The sequence below is a fragment of the Sinocyclocheilus rhinocerous genome, unplaced genomic scaffold (genome assembly GCF_001515625.1).
Source record: "Sinocyclocheilus rhinocerous isolate Xijiao unplaced genomic scaffold, SAMN03320098_v1.1 scaffold757, whole genome shotgun sequence".
In the NCBI taxonomy this organism is placed as follows: domain Eukaryota; kingdom Metazoa; phylum Chordata; class Actinopteri; order Cypriniformes; family Cyprinidae; genus Sinocyclocheilus; species Sinocyclocheilus rhinocerous.
In genome coordinates, this window is record NW_015662957.1 from 17747 (window position 1) to 40004 (window position 22258).

A 22258-nucleotide genomic window follows, 5' to 3' on the forward strand; every position below is an offset into this window, starting at 1 on the left:
CCTACATTTCTGAACCTAAATAAACATGGGATCTCCTTTGGGAGGTTATTTATTTATTTTAAAGGCAGGGGTGGTATGGCATTTTGGTAGAAACTATGATTACTATAGTAAAAACTTTATGAATGAATGTGCCACGACACGACAGTAAAGTCAAAATTAAAGTCGAAGAAACCTTTAATGGTGTTGAGTTCTGAGGAGTAAATTCGGTAAAAAAACGAAAAGAAAAAGAGAACATTACCTCCAGTAACAACAACAGTTCAGAACAATATACATATATTGTTATATACAGTATCATACTTTATTAAAACACTGACATTAAATACATATATTTATACTCTCACTTGCTTAGGAGATGTATATCCTCCACCCACCAATATACTACCTATTACAGTACCATAAAAGCAACCCTATGTATAAACAATATGTCTAGCAAGACATTAATATTTCTAGGTTATTATTGAAGAGGTTTTAGGTTCGCCTACACTAGACCTCCATTATAGATCCATAGTGAAAAAAAAAACACTATTCTGTGCACGCTCAGCTCACGCTGGCAAAATCAGGATCTTATAATTACAACTTACACTGTAGAACTTGTTTCAGATCAATAAGAAAGGATAGATACAAAAAATAACCACCAAATTATCCAACAAACAAACATTAGCATGAGATTCTGTTTAACAATAAAATGTTGTATGAGGGAAAACAAGGAGGATTCAAGAGTGTTAAGAAGGCCACTATTCAATCAAATTGCAAAGTCCCAGCATATTATACAGACTAAAATGTACAGTCCCTTTCTTTTGGGTTTCTAGAATCCCTTTTTTGTCTGTCTGATTGGATGTATGATAGTAAGGGCATTATTTAATCACATGAACATTTATAAGAGATATTACAAGAACAAATATAGTACATCGTCAAATAAAGTTTTGATTCAAAGTTTTGATCATTTGATTGAAGAAGACATAAATACAGCATTATCTAGTTGGACCATCCAGAAAGTATAACAAGCGTAACACTGGTTGAACTCCTGGCTCTTATACGCCGTTTTGATTTGAGTTGGGCAGGTTTAGAGGATCCTGGTCGGAATGTCTTATTTTTCCATAATGGTCTCCATTTTGGGGTTAATGAAAGAGAAGCCAGCAAAGGCAGACTGGTCCATGGAGTCTATCAGGTTCTTGTCACTTTGAGAGAGACGGGGGTTCTCACTGAGGAAATCCCGGTCAAAATTGCTACAGTCATTGGGGGATTTCTGCAAGTAGAGGAAGAGAGATGTCAGAAAATAATCCTGAAGTCACTTTTCAAGACTGTTGAAGGGGTCATATCCTACTTCATTCTTTGTCTGGTGTGACGTGGGTAGAAGTCTTCAGTGTCACATGATCTTTAAGAAATCATTCTAATATGCTGATTTGGTCCTCAAAAAACATTTCTAATTATCATCCATGTTCAAAACATTGGTGCCGTTTAATATTTTTGACAACATTTAAATGACAGATTTTTAGTAAGATTAAAAATATCTTTCCCATCACTTTTGATCAACTTAATGCATCCTACTGAATGAATAAAAGCACACATTTCCTTCAAGTCTTACTGACCCCAAACTTTTGAAAATTAGCGTACATTCACAAATCACAGTCACAAAACAATCAACACTTTAATGTGCTGCTCAAACTGTTAAGATTCCACTGTTAAAAAATACATTTGCTGCCACCTAATGCTGTGATTCTACTGAAGTATATGCAGAGTTGTAGGTGCTACATACAGTCAAAAAAGAAGTTTTGTAAGCAGTTTAGGAATACTAGTAAGAAGAAATAACAGGTAATAGTCAAGTTTCTGAATACCAAATAGGCATTGATGACGTATACTGTAAATGACGTGTACTATTTGTCTGTCTGATGTCAATAACTTACTGAATAAACTGTCCACTTGGACTGGGGAGGAAGTTTTGATTTCTGAAAGTTACAGCATTTTTTCCATTGTAAATCCTACTCTTATCTCAACAGACTAAGGAAAACTGGATTGCTCATGACATGATACAACCTCTTTAAAAGAGATTTCCTGTTATTGTAATGTCATCAATTAGAGCACAGATAAGGCAAAGGTTACTGGTTTATCATTAACTTCTTCACAAGTTTTCAGCCATGAGCACTACATTAGCTAAACGCTTATGACAGATATTTTGCTACGGCCTTTTGTTTCAAAGTACAGCAATAAGCTTCACATTATTTACATTTATATTGCATTACTTTGAATCGTGCAATGAAATCAGCTGTAAAATGAATTCTGCATGTAGGTCAAACCTCTCTTAACACCACTCATAGCAGTGTTATTTTAGTATTATTTATACACTATTATAGTATATATAATATTTTGAATTTGTGTTTTTTTTTCATAATTTAGTTTTCATTTTAATTTCAGTTTAAGCTTGTCATTTTTTAAAAATATTTAGCTTTAATGTATTTTCATTTCAGCCTAGGAAGCATTTAAAATTTTTCATCTAATATTTACATTTTATTCAAATCCAGCTGTATATCAATTAAGGAAAACAATTTTTAATAGTAAATCAAATCATATCAGAATCGTACCACTTTTGGCTTGAATGGGGGAGACACCTCTCGTTTCTCCAGAGCAGGCCAATTGATTGTCTTGAAGAAAGCGTGTCCACGGATATTTCCCACAACACCAAGCCGTCGAGTTGGATCCCGTTCAAATAACTGTGAAAATGTAAAAGACACAGATTGAATGACTCCACAAAGCATCAGTACTGACAGCGTTCATTAAGATAAATCAATTGGTCAGACTCACTTTCTCCAGCAGGTCTTTGGCCTCTTTGGTAATCCACCGTGGGTAGTGAGGTACATCCATGCGTATCGACTCAAACAGCTCGTCCTCATCATCGCCCTGGAATGGCGACTGGCCAATCAGCATCTCGTAGAGCAGCACGCCGAACGACCACCAGTCCACAGAGAAACTGTATTTCTGTCCCAGCAGGATCTCAGGAGCAATATAATCTGGTGTGCCACAGAATGTGGTTGCTCTGTTTTCTCCAAGCATGTTCTCTTTGCACATCCCAAAGTCTGCAATCTTAATATGTCCATCCTTGTCCAGCATCACATTGTCCAACTTTAAATCTCTGATTAGACAGAAAGACAGACATGGTCCATTTGAGAAATGTAATTCATATGGACGTTCATGGCATGTTTTGGTTTGGTAATTTTCGTTGTATGAAAAAGAGCAACTTTCTGCTAAATTACTTGTGCATGACAATAAAAATAATCACAAACTTGAAATACAAAATTGAAAACAGTAATATTGTAAAATATAATTATAATGCAATAAAATGTATTTTAAAATGTAATTTCTCCCTGTGATGGTAAAGCTGAGTTTTCAGCATCATTACTCTAGTCTTCATTCACATGATCCTTCAGAAATCCTTCTACTGTGTTGATTTGGTGCTCAAGATACATTTTTATTATTATCAATGTTAAAAAAACTGTTGTGCTGCTTAATAGTATTGTGTAAATTGTGATACATTTTTGACATTAGACATTATTAGACATTTAATATTAGATTGACCCTCAATCTCACTGAAAAAAAAAGAATTCAAATAATCAAAATAAGAGTTTCTTCAACAAGGAACACTCATTTTACCTGTATATAATTCCTGTAGAATGGAGGTACTGTAGTCCACAGATGATTTCAGCACCATAAAACCTGTGACAAGAAACAGATTTGACCAAAACACTTTTGTTTCACAAAAAAACTTATTTCTTGATTACGGAAGATAAACAATATAGATATGCTACAGCAAAAAAGATCATTCATCACTCACGTGGCTCTGTACAAATCAAAACGGCCCTTATCCTGAATGTGGAACATCAGATCTCCTCCATTCAGATACTCCATCACAAAGAATAAGTGCTCCTATTGATAAACACACAGATCATCATCATTATTAAGTGGATAGTAATATATTTTACTGGAAAGAATGACAACAACACATCATTCTAAAGCAAATTATCTTGGTTAGATCTTTGTGTGAGCCTGTCAAACAAGGAAAATCAAAGCTGACGGCAAGGCAATTTCACATAGCACTCATATTTTGTGTTATTCCCCTCAAAACATTTCCAGACTGCACAGACACATTGATAAGCTATTCCTCAAAGCTGTAATTTCATGATATAGCATGAGATCTCAAACAGAACCTGTTATTTTGTGTTTACAATATTCCATGTCATTCTCATAATGTTTGATGTCAAACCTATGGTCCCTCACACATGCCAAGCAGGCTGACGTGAGCTGATCAAATCCCGACAGTCACGCAAACTTAGCATGTGTAACGGGGGGAACGAGTTCTACGGCATACATCATGATAATGGTAACAAAGCTTTGTTCCTGCAATTGCTTTACTGTAACCATATATCTACGTCATTTGACAGGAAGATATTTCACTTTGCACAACCACATTCCATATTCATCAGTAGCTCTCTGCTGAATTAAAGAGACCCCAGACTTTTGAATGGTAGTGTCTGTAACACGTTATTATTTGGAAGCACGCTCACCTTCGACTGAAAGGTGCAGTAGAGGTGTGTGAGGAAAGGGTTTTCCCAGGCTAATGCTAACACTCTTTTTTCCACCATTGTGCACTCCACGTCATCGTCCATAAGCACCACATCCTTCTTCAGGGCCTTTACAGCAAAATATTCTCCCCTTCCTTTGAGCTCAGCGAGCAACACCTGACAGCACATGGGAATTGTTTAAAGAGAGGACTTCATAACAATACAGTGCAGAAATCTGTATACTGTGTGTTTCTTACCTTTCCAAAGCTGCCTTTGCCTAGTACCTTGTGGAACACAAAGTTGCTTATGGAGACACGAGATGTGATGGTGGTGCTGGGAGGGGTCGTATCGTCCCACAGTTTTCCATACTGAGAGCCCTCCGCTAATATTTGTAAACACAAATATACATATACGCCAATGGCCACACATTAATAAACACAAGACGAGGTTACAAATAGCTAAATAAAACTAAAACATTGCTGGTATTTAAAATAAAAAATGTTAATTGAAATAAAATAATATATAAAAACCTGTATTATTTTAGTCAGTTGTCAGGGCAACATTTCTTACTTTGATTTACTTTCACTTTATACTAAAATAACTAAAAGTGAAATAAAAACAAATACAAACTTGGATATAGATATATCTAAATATAAATTAAAAAATAAATAAAAAATGACAAAAAACACCACAAAATTACTAAAATGAAAATGAAAACAGAAAATATATATAAAATAATTATAATAATTTTAATTGAATTCATTTTTCATTTTCATTTTTTTTTATTAAAGTTTTAAATGTGACATAATTGTCCGAATACGTTTTGGGGCCACTTCATATTCAAATAAAATCAAAGCTAAACTAAGGTACCAAAACCAAGGAAACCAATAATGCAGTAGGAAATATGCAGTAATTCAAACTCACCACTAGGGTCCACTGGCACATTTTTATCTATGGCTTCATAGATTCCAATTTCTGACAGAGTGGGATCTGGACGCTTTGTGGAAGATTTCTAAACACAATCAATGAAATAGTAAGCATGTTAGATTTTGTCTGCTTTATTTCTGGGAGTTTATTGCATACTGATGCAGAGAACAGCATGATGCTGCTACATATGAACCCATGAAAACCCCAAAATAATGTAATCTTTTAGGTTTATAAAATAATGTTACTGCAAATGTCTTGAAAAAAAGCCAAGGTTGACTGGTTGAATCCTTTACCAGGCTAACTTGAGTCAAAGCCTCAGCCAGGAGCTTCTGGTTGATTCCGCAGAGGTTGGCAACCTTGGTCTGGCATTTATGATGAACGTTCATACTACATTCTGGACAGAGAGAGTAAGTTGCATTAGATATGAACAAAAAGACAATGAAAGGGAAAAACAGATGAAAGACAATCATCAATAAAACATCGTTCTTACCTTCACACTTGAGGCCTTGTCTGACCATTCCCCACAGCAGACTCCCACAGTGATCACAGAAGGTCGGGCTCATGTAGTTATGGGTCTTGAAGCGATGTGGCATGTCAATCTTAAAGCGCTCCTTCTGAAACTGCAGATGTACAAACAGGCCATCAGCACCAAACTGAATCGAAATGCTTGTGGGCACAGATGCAACATCTACAACGCCTCATGGAGCCCTTTCCAGAAGAGGTCCTTACTAGCCACATAGATCCCAGAGCTGCCCACTGCCCATCAGAGACTCTTTACAGAGAGGCTTTACAGTGTTTAGTTTGGTTACCCCAACATATTTGCGACACTTTTACAATATCATGGCCTTCTATTGATTACTGACAGACTCTGATCCTTGCTCAGTTTGCTATTGGTGTTGGAAACAGAAGGTCCAGCCCTTTGGAACTTCAAGTGAATGTTTCTTTCTCTTAATAAGTCCTGGTTAAATTTTGACCCAAAACAGTTAAGATTGGCATCAGAGAGATGCATGCAGTAGCATATTAATGCATTTAGATACTTTGTTATGATATTTACAGTGCAAAGTCATGACAATTTATATATATATATATATATATATATATATATACACACACACACACACACACTACAAGTCTCAAGCCTCTTGCTTATCAAGGCTGCATTTATGCATTTATTTGATAAACAATACAGTAAAACAGTAATATTGTGAAATATTATTACAATTTAAAACAACTGCTTTCTATTGTAATATATTTTTAAATGTAATTTATTCGTGTGAAGGCAAAGCTGAATTTTCAGCTCCAGACTTTGTCACATGCTCCTTCAGAAATTATTCTGATATGCTGATTTGGTGCTCAAGAAACATGTTTTATTATTATCAGTATCATTTGATACATATTACTGTGTTACTATTTTTGTGGAAACCATGATACATTATATACACAATATACTGTATATCAAATAAATTAACGTAATATTGTAAAAGTAAGTATTCTTTTACTTAATAATGTTTTCAGATCCTCTAACAGTTGACGGCCTCCCTTCAGAACCGCTTTGGACCCTCTCATGGTCACGGACCCCTTGTTGATCAAGTGTGTTTCTGTGTCAGAGGTTCAGAACACTAATGCTTACCACTGTATCTCGACTGTTGGTTGCTGTTCCCGTGCATCTTCCAATGATCTTATCAATGCACTTCTTGTGAATGGCTGCATTGCATTCTGGAAAAGAGCAAGGGGGCAGTAAGGTGTAATGTGTGCAAATTACCTTTTAATTAATTTAATAATACAAAATATCTTACAAAAAATAGATTTCAAAGCGCCCATTATGTTAAATCCACAGGAGGATCATTTATGTGCCACATAGAAAAATCAGGTCAAAATGTAACATTAAACGACAACAAATCGGAACTAACATGTATAATGTGTGTTCTTACTGAGAACCAGATGGGAGTGTCTACAAAAGATTGAGAAAGCTGTGAAGATACTTACGCCTACATTTGTAGCCCTGCTTGTTGAGACCCCTGGAATGCAAAAAGAGTGTGTTGGAGTATTGATATTTGTACACAATGGGTAATAATGGACTGTTAGTACACAAATGGTATAAATGTATAACTCTTATTAGGGAGAATCTGAAGCACTGACTCTCTATAACACATACATTTATATACTGTATGCAGCGTGAACAAGGCACTAAGGCATAGCGATCTGTCTCACACTGCACAGGAAGGAGACAGCCCGAGGGACTCTGCTGAGGCGGCTGAAATATCAGAGGAAAATCCACAAACACAGATGCTATCCAATACTATGACTTACAATCACACATATACACACACTAAGATTATTGCTGCCAGACTTCTGGCTGCTTAAGATTACTTATGCCTACGTGAGATGCAATTTTGAATCATTTTAGATTTCTGATAGTGATGAACTAATGTTTTCTTGCATCTAATGTTAGTCGTGAAGTTACTGCCTATTTATGATGCATTTTTTCATACAAAGTGACTGACTGACTCGCTGGATCCTGTCTCCCTGGACTAACCTGTTATAGTACACCAATTATGGACTATGCGTCACTTTGACTGAGAAGCACCTTGCTTAAGGGCACATGAGAGCTGCATTGTAATCTCAGTAAATTGTAAGTTTCTGGGTCATTCCAATTTGGTATTGAACCTGCAAGCTTTTCTTTCACAGCCTAGGTCCCAAACCATTATGCTACCACCATCCATTAACAAGCACTGCTGTTGCTAATACTTGGATGGATTGGAACAAGCTAACCCCAAAAATTCATTATGTGTCTAACTTTAAAAAAAAATTTATGTACAAGGTTATAAGCCATATCTAGAGACCAGTCCACAATGTCATATTTAATATCATAAGACTTGGGCTCTTCTGGTCTAGAATCGCCCAAAAAATGTACTACCAAAGCCATGGCAACCACCCACAACAGCCTAGCATCATAACGGCAAAAGTGACACAATTCTTCTGAAACCAAAATCTGGTTATTAAATGGCAGTTTTTACTGTCACTATGTACATTTATATACTAGTATTTATATACTAACCAAACAAACTCCCTGCAGACCGAGCAGAAGGTAGGCTGTTTGAAGAAGGTGGCTGTGAACTCGTGGTTCTTGATAAAGTGAACTTTGGCCTGTTTGATGGCTCCTCTCCTCCTGTTTATTGTGAGAACACCGTCGTCCTCTTTCCTAGTCGCTGAGGACTTTAATTCTGCAAAGCAGGTCAAAACAGGGTATTTTGAAATAGACCATTTATTTATTTATTTTTACTGAATTGAAATGAACTTTACTTGCACATCAATATGAAATTACATTGCTATATGATATTTCACCCAAAATTATATATTGTCAGAATTGTCAGAATTTTCACATCTGGAATAAATATGCCAATGGGATATTTATTAGTTCCACTGGCTTTAATATACTAAACATATTTATATGGTGCATAATGACTGTTCTGTTTATGGTGCCTTCAGAATTTTTATAAATCACTATCAACTCATTTCCTGCCAAGAGCAACAGAACTAAAAAAAAAACTCTCATGGGTTGAGATTGATGGTTTTACCCTCTGTGTGTTGCCACAGAGTGTATGTCACAATATTTGACACCAACTATTGTTGAGTTTAAAGACAAGTCTTGACAATATCCAATAAACATTCGTACAGTAAACAGTGAGATACAAAAAGCAAATCTGCTATGGAAGATGCCAGAAAGAGGACCAGCATGAAAATATGAGTAAGATGCATGAGTAAGCAAAGACAGGACAGATACCAGCTGACAGGACTAAGCTGGTATCTGAGGGTGGTGAGATAATGGAAAAAAAGAAGACTGAATTTAAAGAAACAGGGGAAAACCAGAGTGGAACAAAGGGAAGCAAATAGAGTAGACACTACTTATAGAAATAGGCCTTCCATAGTTTTAAATTAAGGTTTTAAAAATATTAGTTTTTGCTAATCAGGACCTAACTTGGATCAGAAAAAAGTTCTCTATTCATCTAGTCATCTATTAAAATAGATAAAAGCAAAAAAGTTTTGGGAAAATCACAACCGTTATTACTTTTCAAAAGTTTGGGTTCAGTAAGATTTTTTTTTTTTTTTTGAAAGAAATGAAAACTTTTATTCAGCAAGGATGCATTAAACTGAACAAAAGTGACTGTAAGCAAAGTTTTTATTATATTAGAAAACAGTTTTTTATATATCAAAATATCTTCAAAATACAGTTTTTACTGTATTTTTGATCAAGTAAACACAGCCATGATGAGCATAAGAGACTTCTTTCAAAACACTACAAAATCGTATTGACCCCAACTTTATACTTTTGAACGGTATATACGCTTGCGTGTACCTACCTAGGTCTGAACCCTCTACGAAGAACTGGACAGACATCATCACCTTCCCAGAAGGTTGCAGGTCGACCCAAAACTCAGCACGGCCATTTCCTATTTTGCAGCGCTCAGCAATGACAGAGACCCCAACCGTTGCCTCCGACAAAGCCTCCTCTGCCGTTTTCATCAGGACCACCTGTATGACACGGCCTTCATAGATGTGTGCGTCAAATGGGGATTTCCACGCAGGGTACATAGTAGGCTTCCTCTGCACCAGTGTCTTCCCCCGCTCTGGGTGGACAAAGAGAGGAAGAAATGCTAATGAAATTATGATGCTTCCTAATTTACCCTGTTCATGCCAAATTCTGAGGCAGCACCGCATACTGTTTATATTTTGTAGACAATCACAAAAAGTGAATTGTACCTTGCTCTGTTTAAAAGCCTCACTGACCTGTGCTGAGGGATTCCTTCATCTTGATAGCACAGAATGGTTGCTCTGTCATAGGGGGAAGGTCTCCCAGTTGAAAATCATTGAAGGCAATCCGCAGGAACGGAGCCATGGTGAGATATCACTCTGCCTACATACAAAAGAAAAAATGGATGAGGTTCATAGGTTGCTGGAGGTCGGCAGACATCTCTCACTCAGAGAAAAGTTTTTTCTCATAAATAGCAGAAACATCACTTGCTTTGACAAAACACTGTTTAGAGATATGCTGTGATAGGCAAAGAAATATAATGCAGTGTTATTAAAAGACGAGCAAACATGATATGTGTGATCAGTTCATTCTTTCTGATATACAGTGGAGAAATTATGAAATGTACGCATTTTTCGTAATTTTGATATTATGCTGAGAATATTCAGTAATTTGTAACAAAAAAATATCTAAAATTAAAAACAGAAGCACATTTATTGGACTCCAACGTTTGAATATTTTGGATTTTACACAAAAACCTCAGAAAAGTTGAAAATAGCAGGTTTTGCTTGCATTTATTTGACCAAACATTTTGTAAGAACAGTAATATTGTGAAATATTAATCTAATTTTAAATAACTTTTCTATTTTAATATATTTTTAAATGTAATTATATTGCTGTGATGGCGAGGCTGAGTGGTATTGTATATATAATATTTTCCATAACAACTATTCATAAAACCCTCAAGATTTGCTAAAGTTTCAGGATTATTGCTTCAGCTTCCTATTGTGAAAAGCCAATACTTGTGAAATCGACTTTTTTTTTTAATGGTTCTGCTTACATTACTTTCACTGCTGCTGACTAGCTAGTTTTATTTTCCTAATAGGCACAATTGTAGAGTAGAAGCTAAATAATGTGTTATTTTTCCAATCCCACCCCTCTCCTGCTGGAATTACTGAACACACAATGGCTCAAAGAGCTTTGACGGGATTCTGGGGCACACTTGGCCAACTGCAGACCTTTACTTGGTTTCACAGTTTAATCACTGGGATTAAGAGCTCAGATACACACTTGACACACAAACACAATGGAAAATGAAGTGAATGAAAAACACAAACTGCAAGTGCAATTTTATTAAATCTGTCACCAACCTTCTACTTATTGAAATAGTTTTTAAGAAATGTATGCAGCACTAACAAGATCAAAATGTACTTTCAAAAATTGTTTGTTATCAAACAGGTTTCCTCAACACACCACTCATTCGTCATTGGTCAGACAAACAGATAGCTCCGCCCCAAATTCAAACCAACATTTTGAAAGTGCCACAGAACCACAGTGTTCATACTTTTCAGGAAAATCAACCTACAAATGACTTACTCGTGCTGTAGTTGCATATTAAGTGCTTAAAACTGAAAAAATTCACACTTTATCTTAAAACAAAACAGCTTTGAAGCACATGAAAGCAGATGAAGCAGCTTTGAGTATCTTTATCTCTGCTTCATGACTGATTGCTGAAAGACAAAATGTAGAGCAAGTGAAGTGGGACCATTTGTGACACCACCCATGACGGAGTACTGAGACACTAATCGAGATGTATCCATTTGCTGATCTGCCAGTTTTAGGCCAGTGGCTCCACACCAACAAAGTGTTGAATCCACTCAGTTGAGTGACAATGACTGCAGAACAGGCCAACAGAAATGTAAGTCTGTGTAGGTAACAACATAAAATGACAGAGGCCATGTATGTGGGCATCTCAGTCAAAGCAAATGATAACGAAAAGTTAATCCACAAGGTTTCATTAGGAAACCCTGTAGTTTTGATATTATGCTCTCAAGCGTAGAAACTGCATGCCCTAAAATTGTCCTAAAAATGGATGGTTTTGAACTAAATCTGTGTCAAACACATTATTAAATACTGATACTGATACAGAGTACATTTAGATAATTGCTGAAGGTTGTGACAGAGCCTTGCTCCACAAATTATATAATCCTCCATGAATTATATCATCATAAAATGGTAAATTGAGATAATTGGAACCAGCTTTAAAAGCTCCCACACAAACTCTCAAATACAAAGGGAAAAAAATCTGGTGATATTTGTTTTTATCTTCTCTATTCTACATGGTGATGATGTGTTGTATATTCAAACATGTACATCTATAATAGATAGAGAGTGAGAAAGATTAAGGATAATCTGGGACCACACACACATAATATGACAAAAAATGCATTCATATAAACTAATTAAACACTCAGTCAAACATAAACCTCTTACACTTAAATGCATATGACTACAGAAAAAAATGTTTCCCTGGAGTGAGTGGAAAAAATTAGCCCATGCGGCAAGGGAGGGGATGGAGAGAAAATGAGGAAAAACTAGAAAGGGGGAGGGAAGAAAGAAAACATTTAGCAACATACTGGAAGTTCAATGTGCTTGCTCAACATCCAGACTGTTAGGCTGATAATACATGGGGCAACTTTTTGAGCAATGTTGCCAGGCAACTTTGGGCAATGTTGCCGCCAATGGGCAACCAGATGAGACACAGGGCCCACGACCGATCTAAAGTATCCAGATAGACATTTGTTATCCATTCTCAATCCTTTCTCAACTTTTTGAGCAATTTTGCCCAGCAACTTTTTTTGAGCAATGTTGCTTGGGCACTTTCACATTGAGAATGGATAACAAATGCCCATCTGGAAACTTTTGATCGGTCGTGGGCCCTGTGTCTCATCTGGTTGCCCGTTGGCGGCAACATTAGCCAAAATTGCCCAGCAACATTGCTCAAAAAGTTGCCCCGTGTGTCATCAGCCTTAATCTATTCAAATACAAGACTGACAGCCTTACTAATGTAGTGCATTCATCACTCCTACAAATCATGCTTTAAGTGTACAGAAAACACGTAATTACTACAAGGTTTCGTCATTTATTTTAATATGAAATGAATAAGTGTGTCCGGTGTGTGTGTATCTTTTCAGTAGCCTCAGTTCTCTCAGCGGCCCATTAATCTGTCAAGAGAGGTCACCTCCCTCACACCCAGACCAGTTGCTGCTTAATTAACACACATCCCTCTGGTATGCCTATAGACGTGTGGTAATGTGTGCATGGCACTACATTTAACTCTTTTGATGTTAAAACTGGTAACCACCATGCTTCTGTGCTAACAAATGAAGTAATGTATTATGATCAGATTACCCACACACACAAAAAATGAAGACCAATGCAACTGATGTTTTCTTAGTTGAGTTAAAGGTGCTGTATGTAGGATTGACACCGAGTGGTTGAACTAGGTATTGCAGTCCAAATGTAAAATATTGGAGAGGGTTTTTTTCACCCGGCCCCTCTGATGACACCAACAGGAACGAGCGCACTTGACGATTAATTAAATGAAATACGCTGTGTTTTCCGCCAACTGGCAACCCGGGGTCCCGAAATACAATTGGTTAAACCGGCAGTGGGCGGGTTTTACAAACCAAAACAGAGACTGACATTCCGCCCCGAACGCACATTTTCAAAGGAGAATAACTGTAGCATTGTTTTTCAGATAAACAAGTATGTTAACTTAGCATGTTTCTTAAATATCTGCAAACATATTATGGTATTTTTACGCTTTAGTAGAGTCAAAAACTTACATACAGCACCTTTAAATTAGTTAATTAATAGTTCCCCCCACCATTTACTCTTTTTTTGTATAGAGTACTGCTCACACTGAAGACACCTAACAAATGTGAGTTGAATGCTTTACCATCAGCTCTGCTTTATCGTTGCTAATTTATATTCCAATACTAAGAACAATTCTGTTGTATAATGTGTACATTGTACAATATGAAAAAAGTCATTTTTGGACACTTGTATCGAACTTGGACTCAAGTTAGCCAACATGCTAAAGCAAAACAGACGAAAGATGCAGGATTGTTTTGTTTGTTTGAGCAGCCAGTAGCCTCTTTCATGAAGGCACTTTCAGTGGCTATCAATCTGCTGCTCTCCATGTTTCGGATGATTGGCTGTTCACTGCAGATGTCCCATTTTCAGGTGTACATGCTCCAGAGTTATAAACTCCTGACATGACAGCTGAGCCTGATATAAACTGGATTGGATTTGTTTACCCTTACCAAAAAGTAGTATAGTTCAAGTTTATTTTAGTAAGTATACTTAAGTAAAGTTCAAGTATATTTTTTTTTTAAACACTTGAATGTGGATAAGTTTAATAAATAAAAAATAAATAAACAACATTTTGAACAAAAAGCTGAAAAAAGACTATGAATTGGATTCAGAATGATAATCAAAACGTAGATAAAGTCGATCAACACCCCAAAGCTTGAGACATAATTATAACCTCTTAATTGGTCGACATTTTATTCATTCATGTTACCACAATTATAGCTGAAATATATTTAGACTTTTTCTAAGTATAAGTCAAGTATACTTAAATGTAATTTTAAGTATATTTCTGAGAAGTACATAAAGCCCATTTCTGAGAAGTACATAAAAAGTAGACTAAAAGTATACTTTCCTATTTTTAGTTTAAAAGAAGCATACTAATAGCACACTGGAATAAACTTCTTTTTCGTAAGGGTAGTCAACTCTATCAATTCTAATCCTACTCTAAAACTCTTTTTAGTTTGTTGAACTAGCTTTGTTTAACAGGCCCACAAACCAGCCAACCAATGGCGTAGTTTTGGGATGGAACTTTCTGTTTGGTCAACCAATAGCAGTCTGGGAGAAGTGTTCATAAAATCTGAATGAAAACTCAAAAAGTAACATTTATCTGTTTGATTCCTTCTCTTGCACACATTATAAACTTTACAAATTCACGTTTAATTGAGATAAAGGTAAACACATTGGGCTTTCATTTGAGATACTAGAAGCACTGTTACTGATCTCACTTTTAAAACTTGTAAAACTTTATGATTCACAGATTTCACTGCTTAAAAGTCTGATCATACTGATTGAAAGCATGAAATATCTACATTTTCTCGCTCTATTGTTTCTGACCTTTCACTGGTTTTATCTATTGGACACATTCTGTTTTTCTTTCTGAGTGATATTAGTCTCAAGTCACACAGGCTGTGTCTGTTCTGGAGCTCTGTCTCAGTGTGCGGGTGTTTGTGTTCAAGTAATTGGTGAGAATTACAGTGTGTAGTGCAAAAAAGACTCGCTCTGTTCGCTGTCCTGCACCAGACAGCTGCTTCGCTCGCTTTTTTTCTGAACTTCCTACACAGTCTCCAAACTGTTCTCGCTCAATACTGGGCTGAAAACATGCACATATATTTCAGATGATCTCATTATTTAACAGATCAAATGGAGACCAGGTTGAAACTTATGAATAGACTAGAAGAAAGCATTTTACCATTGGAAAAAAAAAACACATTTCACCTTCAATGCAGAAAGCACACAAGTCTGAAAGTGAAACTTAAATTTGAAGCATAAAAGTAGAGTTATATCCTATATCTTAGATCACTGGAGAAGATATGTTGGTAAGAAAGACACATTTGAACTTAAAATGGTTGTTGTTAGTGTAAAAAAACAAAACAATTGAACTATTTTGAGTGGCTTGACAACTATATATTTTAGTCTAGAGAATGCTGTGTACTTATGATAGATAACACAGCTGTTTTTCCCTAAATAAGACACTGTTGTAGAGTTAGAAATTGCTTTGCACTGCAAGATCTTTCATTACAATGGTTTTCATTTCATAATAGGCATGAAAAAGGGTAGACTGTCACTTTAAGTACAGAACAAAACAAACAGGTTATGTCGGAAAATGAGACTACGGTCATGCTATGGTGTGGAATGAACATATGGGAAATGAAATTTGCCACAAGTACAGATATAGAAAGAATGTGAACATGGTGCAGAGAATCTGAAAGTTTATAAGAGGGCAGCCATGATTCAGAGCACACGGAGAAACCTGTTAGTCTGGATGGTGCGGTTGCCTTTTTCTATAACCACATTTGTGAATGTATATGTATTCGTGGAATTACACACATACAGCTGTGTTTGTCAGAATTAAAGGCACCATGCTGCTGTTTGTACTTTGCTAACATGAAGCAAAAATAATCCCCCAGCTCCCCAAAATCTCCCTCTGTGCATTGCAGTCTTCATAATACAGCTAAGCAATGCGAAATCCTCAGTTTGAAGTCAATAAAAAACAGTGTTTGCAATCCATTTTACTTTCATAATGTAGCACAGTAATGTGAAACAGGATGTACAAAAAAAAAAAGGGACAGACTTGATCGAGAACCTTTTTAGATTGTAAAAAGTGGCTCCTATATGACAAGGTGATTGGAGGGGAGAGCTTTTTTTTTTTTGGTATATTTTTAAAAGAGACTTGTTGATTTGGTGCTCAAGAAACATTTTTATTATTATCAATGTTAAACATGGTTGATATTTTTTTATATTAGCAAAAATATATTTATATTTATTTATCATATTTTTTTCAGGATTATTTGATGAATAGAAAGTAAGCATTTATTTGAATTTTTTTTTTCATAACCTTTTAAAATTCTGTCACTTTTAATAAATTTTATGAGTCTTTACCGAATAAAATAATTAATTTCTTAAAAAAAAAAAAAATCTTTCTGATGCCAAACCTTTGATCAGTTTTATTTTCAAGTAAAACAAGGTTCACACTCAGCAAGGAAAAGGGCTTCACTTGATCTTATCCATCTAATCGAGGTTAGAATAAGAAAATTAAATCTTACATACCAGAATGGAGCCAGACCTGAATGCATTTTTTTTTCGCTATATCATTAACATCAGTTGACATTTCAGAGAAAGATTGTGTTACCTTGATTTAAGAAGCACAAATATTTTCTTTGGATTAACATGCATAAATAAATCATCCACAATAAGACAAGGAACGTCCATTAAAAAGGTAAATAGTGTTAACATGCTTATCCTGTTAAAACTGGAAAATCTAGTCTTTTTAGTAAATACAAATAACAATTTGCATTCCTCGTTTTGTGAGCGAGATCTAGAATTAACTATAAATGTCTGCAGGTGAGTTTAATCAGTTACCGATCATTGGATACAAAAACAAAAATGTAATTGTGTGAGTGTTGCATAACACCCACACAAAACCATTTCTTCTCTACGCATATGTCATAGGGTTAGTGGGTTAAAATAACACACATCAAGGAAGCATTTGTGTGCTGAGAGAGTGACAGAGTGAGGGACAGAAACATGGAGAGTGAGAGATCAGTGACTTCAAGGTCAGATGAGTGCTGAGTGCCATGTGACATTCGTTTTAGTGTAGCATTGATTTCTCACCCCTCTCTTCCCTTAGGCTAAGAAACAAGAGACCCTATGCTTCTGTCTTTCTCGCTCTCACCTATAACACACACACACACACACACACAAAAGCACACAATGGTTGGTCAAGGTTAGTGTGGAAAAGCCAATTCCTCTCTGAAACAGGGCTTACTGTGTGACTGCCAGTTTGCTTACAAATGTGTGTGTGTGTGTGCCATATTAGGGCTCAAATCCGTTCACTGCAGTGTTTTGGACAAGAATTCATGCACACAGATATATATATATGTGTGTATGTTGGTATGTCGACCTAAAGGTGAAGCTGAGCTTGCCTCTGTCTGTCTGTGCAATAAGAGCGGTGTCCATTTCTGCCTTGCGCACACTTCACAAAAGCTTCATTAATCCAAGACCAACAGAGAGCGGCCTGTGTGCTCGCTAACATAAAAGTACGCAACAGACCTTTGCTGTTGCTGTGCGTTCAAAAAACGATACAACAAGAAAAAATGAGTAACGACATGCAAAATGTACAGAAAGCAAACAATACTGTTGGGTGTTGCACTCTGAGCCTCTATACAAAACTGACTTTGTGCTGTATTTGTGTTTGCCGGAGGCACTATGATGGAAAAAAACTCAAAACAAAGCCAATGATAGGTTTAAACACTCCTAATGGTGTTTGCTTGTCGTGCACGTTACAGAAACAACACTTCTGTTGACAGGCATGTGGACTCGCACCATCATCGCTACATTCTTCTCCCCTGCAGTTTGGTAGATGAATAATTTAGAAGAGGTGCATGTTGTTGATTAAGACCTTTACTAACATGTGCCTTCTGGCTGAGAACAATGTGTTGATTCGGTTCACTGTACAGGTTGTGGACGTACAGTAGAGACTAATGACATACAAGCATTCATTATACAATGAAACAAAAGAGACAAACTGCTAGAGTCTCTGGTTAATGTCAAGAACAAAACACCCAGTGAGAATGTGTGAAAGAGGAAAGAACAAAAAAAAATGGTGCAATATGGTGGCTTGTGCGTGTGTGCTTGAAAAGAAAAGATTAAAAATGATTAAGTCTGTGGTTAGTAAGAAAATGGTGCAATGCAGTGTAGCCAATCAAAAAAGAGAAGCTCAGTTTCAATGCATTTTAAGTGGGGATGCGCAATATATCTGCGACCATACTGGAACTGGACAACTTTTTTAAATGATCAAAATTGACATATTAGTTTTATTTATATTATTATCTTTCTTGGTCTTAAGTTGCCTTTGAAATTTTGGCTCAAAATGTTTTATATGCAGTACAAACTTTCAACTTTAAATTTGAACTTTTGATAGGTTACTCTTAAACTTTCACTTTTCGTATTTGAAGCTTGGTGAATGCACAACAAGTATTATTAATTATTAATTTTATGGGTATTAACAGATTAATATTAAGTCTAGTAAAGTGTAATAAGCAATCCACAAAACTTGAGGTAAAAAGAAAACATTTAAAACAAATATAAATTGATGCACTATGTTTGAAATATTCAACATTAGTTGAATTCTGTGCACCAGTTTGTGAAGTTTCTTAGCAACCGTAAACAACCTACAGCTGTGTCAACACCAGACACATGTGCATGACACATCAAAACTAATAAAGCTGGTTTAATATCGGCCATCATATTGGCTATTGGCCATAATATAAAAATAATTATTGTTGTCTATTTCAACTTTGGTGCATGCCTAAAGTGTCAGGATGAAATAATCAAAAACAATACATATGCCATTTATAATTGTTCTAACAACTCTGTAGATTTGAAAAAGTACAGTAGTACTCAGCCTGCAAATGTTCCCTGAGTATACGCAATGCAAATATGCAAGTTTTTAGTACACTTTAGTATATAAGTGTACTCTAATTTTAGTACAAATTAGAAACAAAAATAATGAAAATGACAAAGCATTACCACCATCTCACACAACGAGACCTACAGATATTCCCCATGTTCTGTTTGTTTTTAAGGGTGGATGGACAGATCGTGCAGGAACAGTTGTCATACTGAATGGTTTGGTAAATACTGTCAGAGACAATAGTCTACACTGCTCATTTTGTGGTGGCAGATACTGCTTTCGCAAAAAAAAAAAACCTGCTTTAGAAAAATGGCACAGCTTTAACCAATGGGTTTGAGTCTGATCTTGGTAGGAAAACTAAATATATTTTACCTCTAGCCTCTAAAACGCCTCTGAAGAACTTGCTAGCCATAGCGGTAACTATGGAAACCACGATTAAGACGCTTCTCAAACGTTCGTGAAAGCGAATCCGGCGCAGTTTATTTTATCTATTATTTTTAATAAGCGAATAAGACATTGTCATTAAGACTAGTTAGTTTCTATCTCTATCTCCATCTCAAAGAACTTGAAAAACAAGACCGTACAGTAGGCCAACAGTTACTGTTACGTTACTAAATGTACACACATTATAAAATTGTGTATATTTCACAGTATGGAGGAGCCGGAGCGGGAAAGAGTTGTAAGTCTGGTCTTTCTATGTGTTTACATAACTATGGCAGCGCTTTCTATGAAACACTGTTTAAAAAAAGTACAGCTGCGGCTGCTTCCGCGTATCTGTACAGCGTAACTAAGCCGAATTAAAAAAAAAAAAAAAAAGAATATATCAAGTTCTATCTATCTAGGCTATCTGTCTGTCTCTGTCCATGCATTAATCTGTTTATAAATTAAAGAATTGACCCAGAAATTAGAATTCTGTCATCACTTACCCTCAAGTTGTCCCAAACCTGTTTCTTTCTTCTGTTGAGCACAATAGAAGATATTTTGAAGAATGTTGGTAGCCAAACAGTTGGCAGTAGCTATGAAAACAAAGGAAGTCAATGGCTACCATGAAGTGTTTGGTTATTCTGCAAAATTTCTTATTTTGTGTTCAACAGAAGAAAGAAACTCATAGAGGTTTGAAACAACTTGGTGAGTAAATGATGACAGAATTTTCATTTTTGGGTGAACTATCCCTTTAATCAATCAATCAATCAATCAATCTATCTATCTATCTATCTATCTATCTATCTATCTATCCTACTCAGGCTTTGAGTGTTTCTTTTCCTGAACTTGAATGTTTGGCAACACACGATAGGCTACTGAACATTTAAACGACTTCCTGTTAAAACAAAAAGCGTCTCTAATCTCTCGTTACTAAATGTCTAGAATTGTTTCCACTGAATCAGAAATAGATTTGCTGGATATGTGTCGCTAGATGCTCGCAGCGACCGATAGACAAACATCGAAAATGCACGAAATCTATTGGTTGTTGGCGGACAACGTGGACGTTTCATGTTATACATGTCTGTCATTTCTACGCTCCCGATGGGCGGATTTGTAAGTACCCACAAAGCGTACTAAAAGTGAAAAGTTCCAAGCACAAAACTTACCAACTTCAAAGTCCGAGAGGTTTCAGTAATTCGTCTCTGATTCTCACTGCTGCTGTGTAAGCTGAGAGCAGAATGAGCGGCGCGCCGTGTTTGAGGAAGTATTTACCCGCTCACTGTCTGTGTCTGGGGTTTGACAATACTGGAGGAGTGACGTCGGGCAGGTAGGTAGGTAGGTAGAGAGAGAGAGAGAGAGAGGGAGAGACAGACAGACAGACAGACAGCAACTTGGTGAGTAAATGATGACAGAATTTTCATTTTTGGGTGAACTATCCCTTTAATCAATCAATCAATCAATCAATCTATCTATCTATCTATCTATCTATCTATCTATCTATCCTACTCAGGCTTTGAGTTCATAATGTCTTTGAGAGATATAGAAACTCTGTGATGTCATATGGTCAAAGATTTATCAGGTGTGCACAATCGAGGTCATAATTTTCTATTGGAAAACACATAAACATGCAAGTTTCTCATTTAACTGCCCCTGGACTGGTTTAGTTGACCTGGTGCTTTCCTTACCTGAAGGCGGGAGATTCCTGAAGGAAACCTTAGCTTTGGGAACTCCATTTAGTCCCGCCCCGCACCAACACAAGGAATGGGCACGGACAAAACATTTATCGCATTCACACACATTACACACACGCATACACAAAGAAGCAGCTGTCACATGATGCTGACTCACAGACTGCCCCACCCCTTCAATCTAGGTCTGTCAGTGGTGTATAAAGCTGTGAGTTTCAGTGTTTCTATATTTAGTCTGTTTAACCCAATCTAATATTTTATGCGTAACACATTAAGGTGTGTAAACTGCGATCCAACGGATACCATTATTATAGAAAGTTCTGAGGAATGGTGAGGACTCATTGCGTTGGTTTATGATGTGTGGTTTCACTTCTCTTCTGTTTTATAGAACTGCTTCTTACCAGTTTTTCCTTTCTTCTCCTTTACTGTTTCTCTTTCCTCCTTATTTTTCTCTCCTCTTCCTTTCTGTCTTATCTCACCCCTTTTAATACAATTTATCAGTCTTGCCTCACTTCTCTTTTACTATTACTTCCCTCTTCTTTCCCTCTATCTTTAAAGTCTGTAATGAGTTTTAAATATGTTTGAGAACAACTTCATTTTTCTAGCAATCCATTGTAGGTTTAACAAGCTTGTTTTGACCTCACTGATTGGAGCGTCTTTGAAGCTGCTGCCACCGATCTGGACGAGCTCACAGAGACTGTAACATCTTATATCAGTTTCTGTGAAGACATGTGCATTCCTACCAGGACTCATTTAACTTACAACAATGACAAACCATGGTTCACTGCAAAACTCAGTCAGCTCCGTCAGGCCAAAGAAGATGCTCACAGGAAGGGGAATAATGTCT

General features: G+C 36.4%; 1 protein-coding gene across 1 annotated transcript; it reads right to left on the bottom strand.

Moving 5' to 3' along the window:
• Positions 1-279: 279 nt before the first annotated feature.
• prkcdb (protein kinase C, delta b) lies at positions 280-21011 on the bottom strand. The gene is made up of 16 exons (XM_016538904.1): positions 20890-21011; positions 10269-10395; positions 9842-10108; positions 8539-8704; positions 7467-7498; positions 7111-7196; positions 5971-6100; positions 5774-5874; positions 5478-5565; positions 4811-4935; positions 4557-4730; positions 3827-3918; positions 3646-3708; positions 2800-3127; positions 2580-2708; positions 280-1246 (listed from the first exon to the last, which is right to left on the bottom strand). Exons 2-16 carry the CDS (start codon positions 10375-10377, stop codon positions 1088-1090), a joined length of 2049 nt encoding a protein of 682 aa, XP_016394390.1. The 5' UTR covers positions 10378-10395; positions 20890-21011; the 3' UTR covers positions 280-1087.
• Between the last annotated feature and the right edge of the window lie 1247 nt (positions 21012-22258).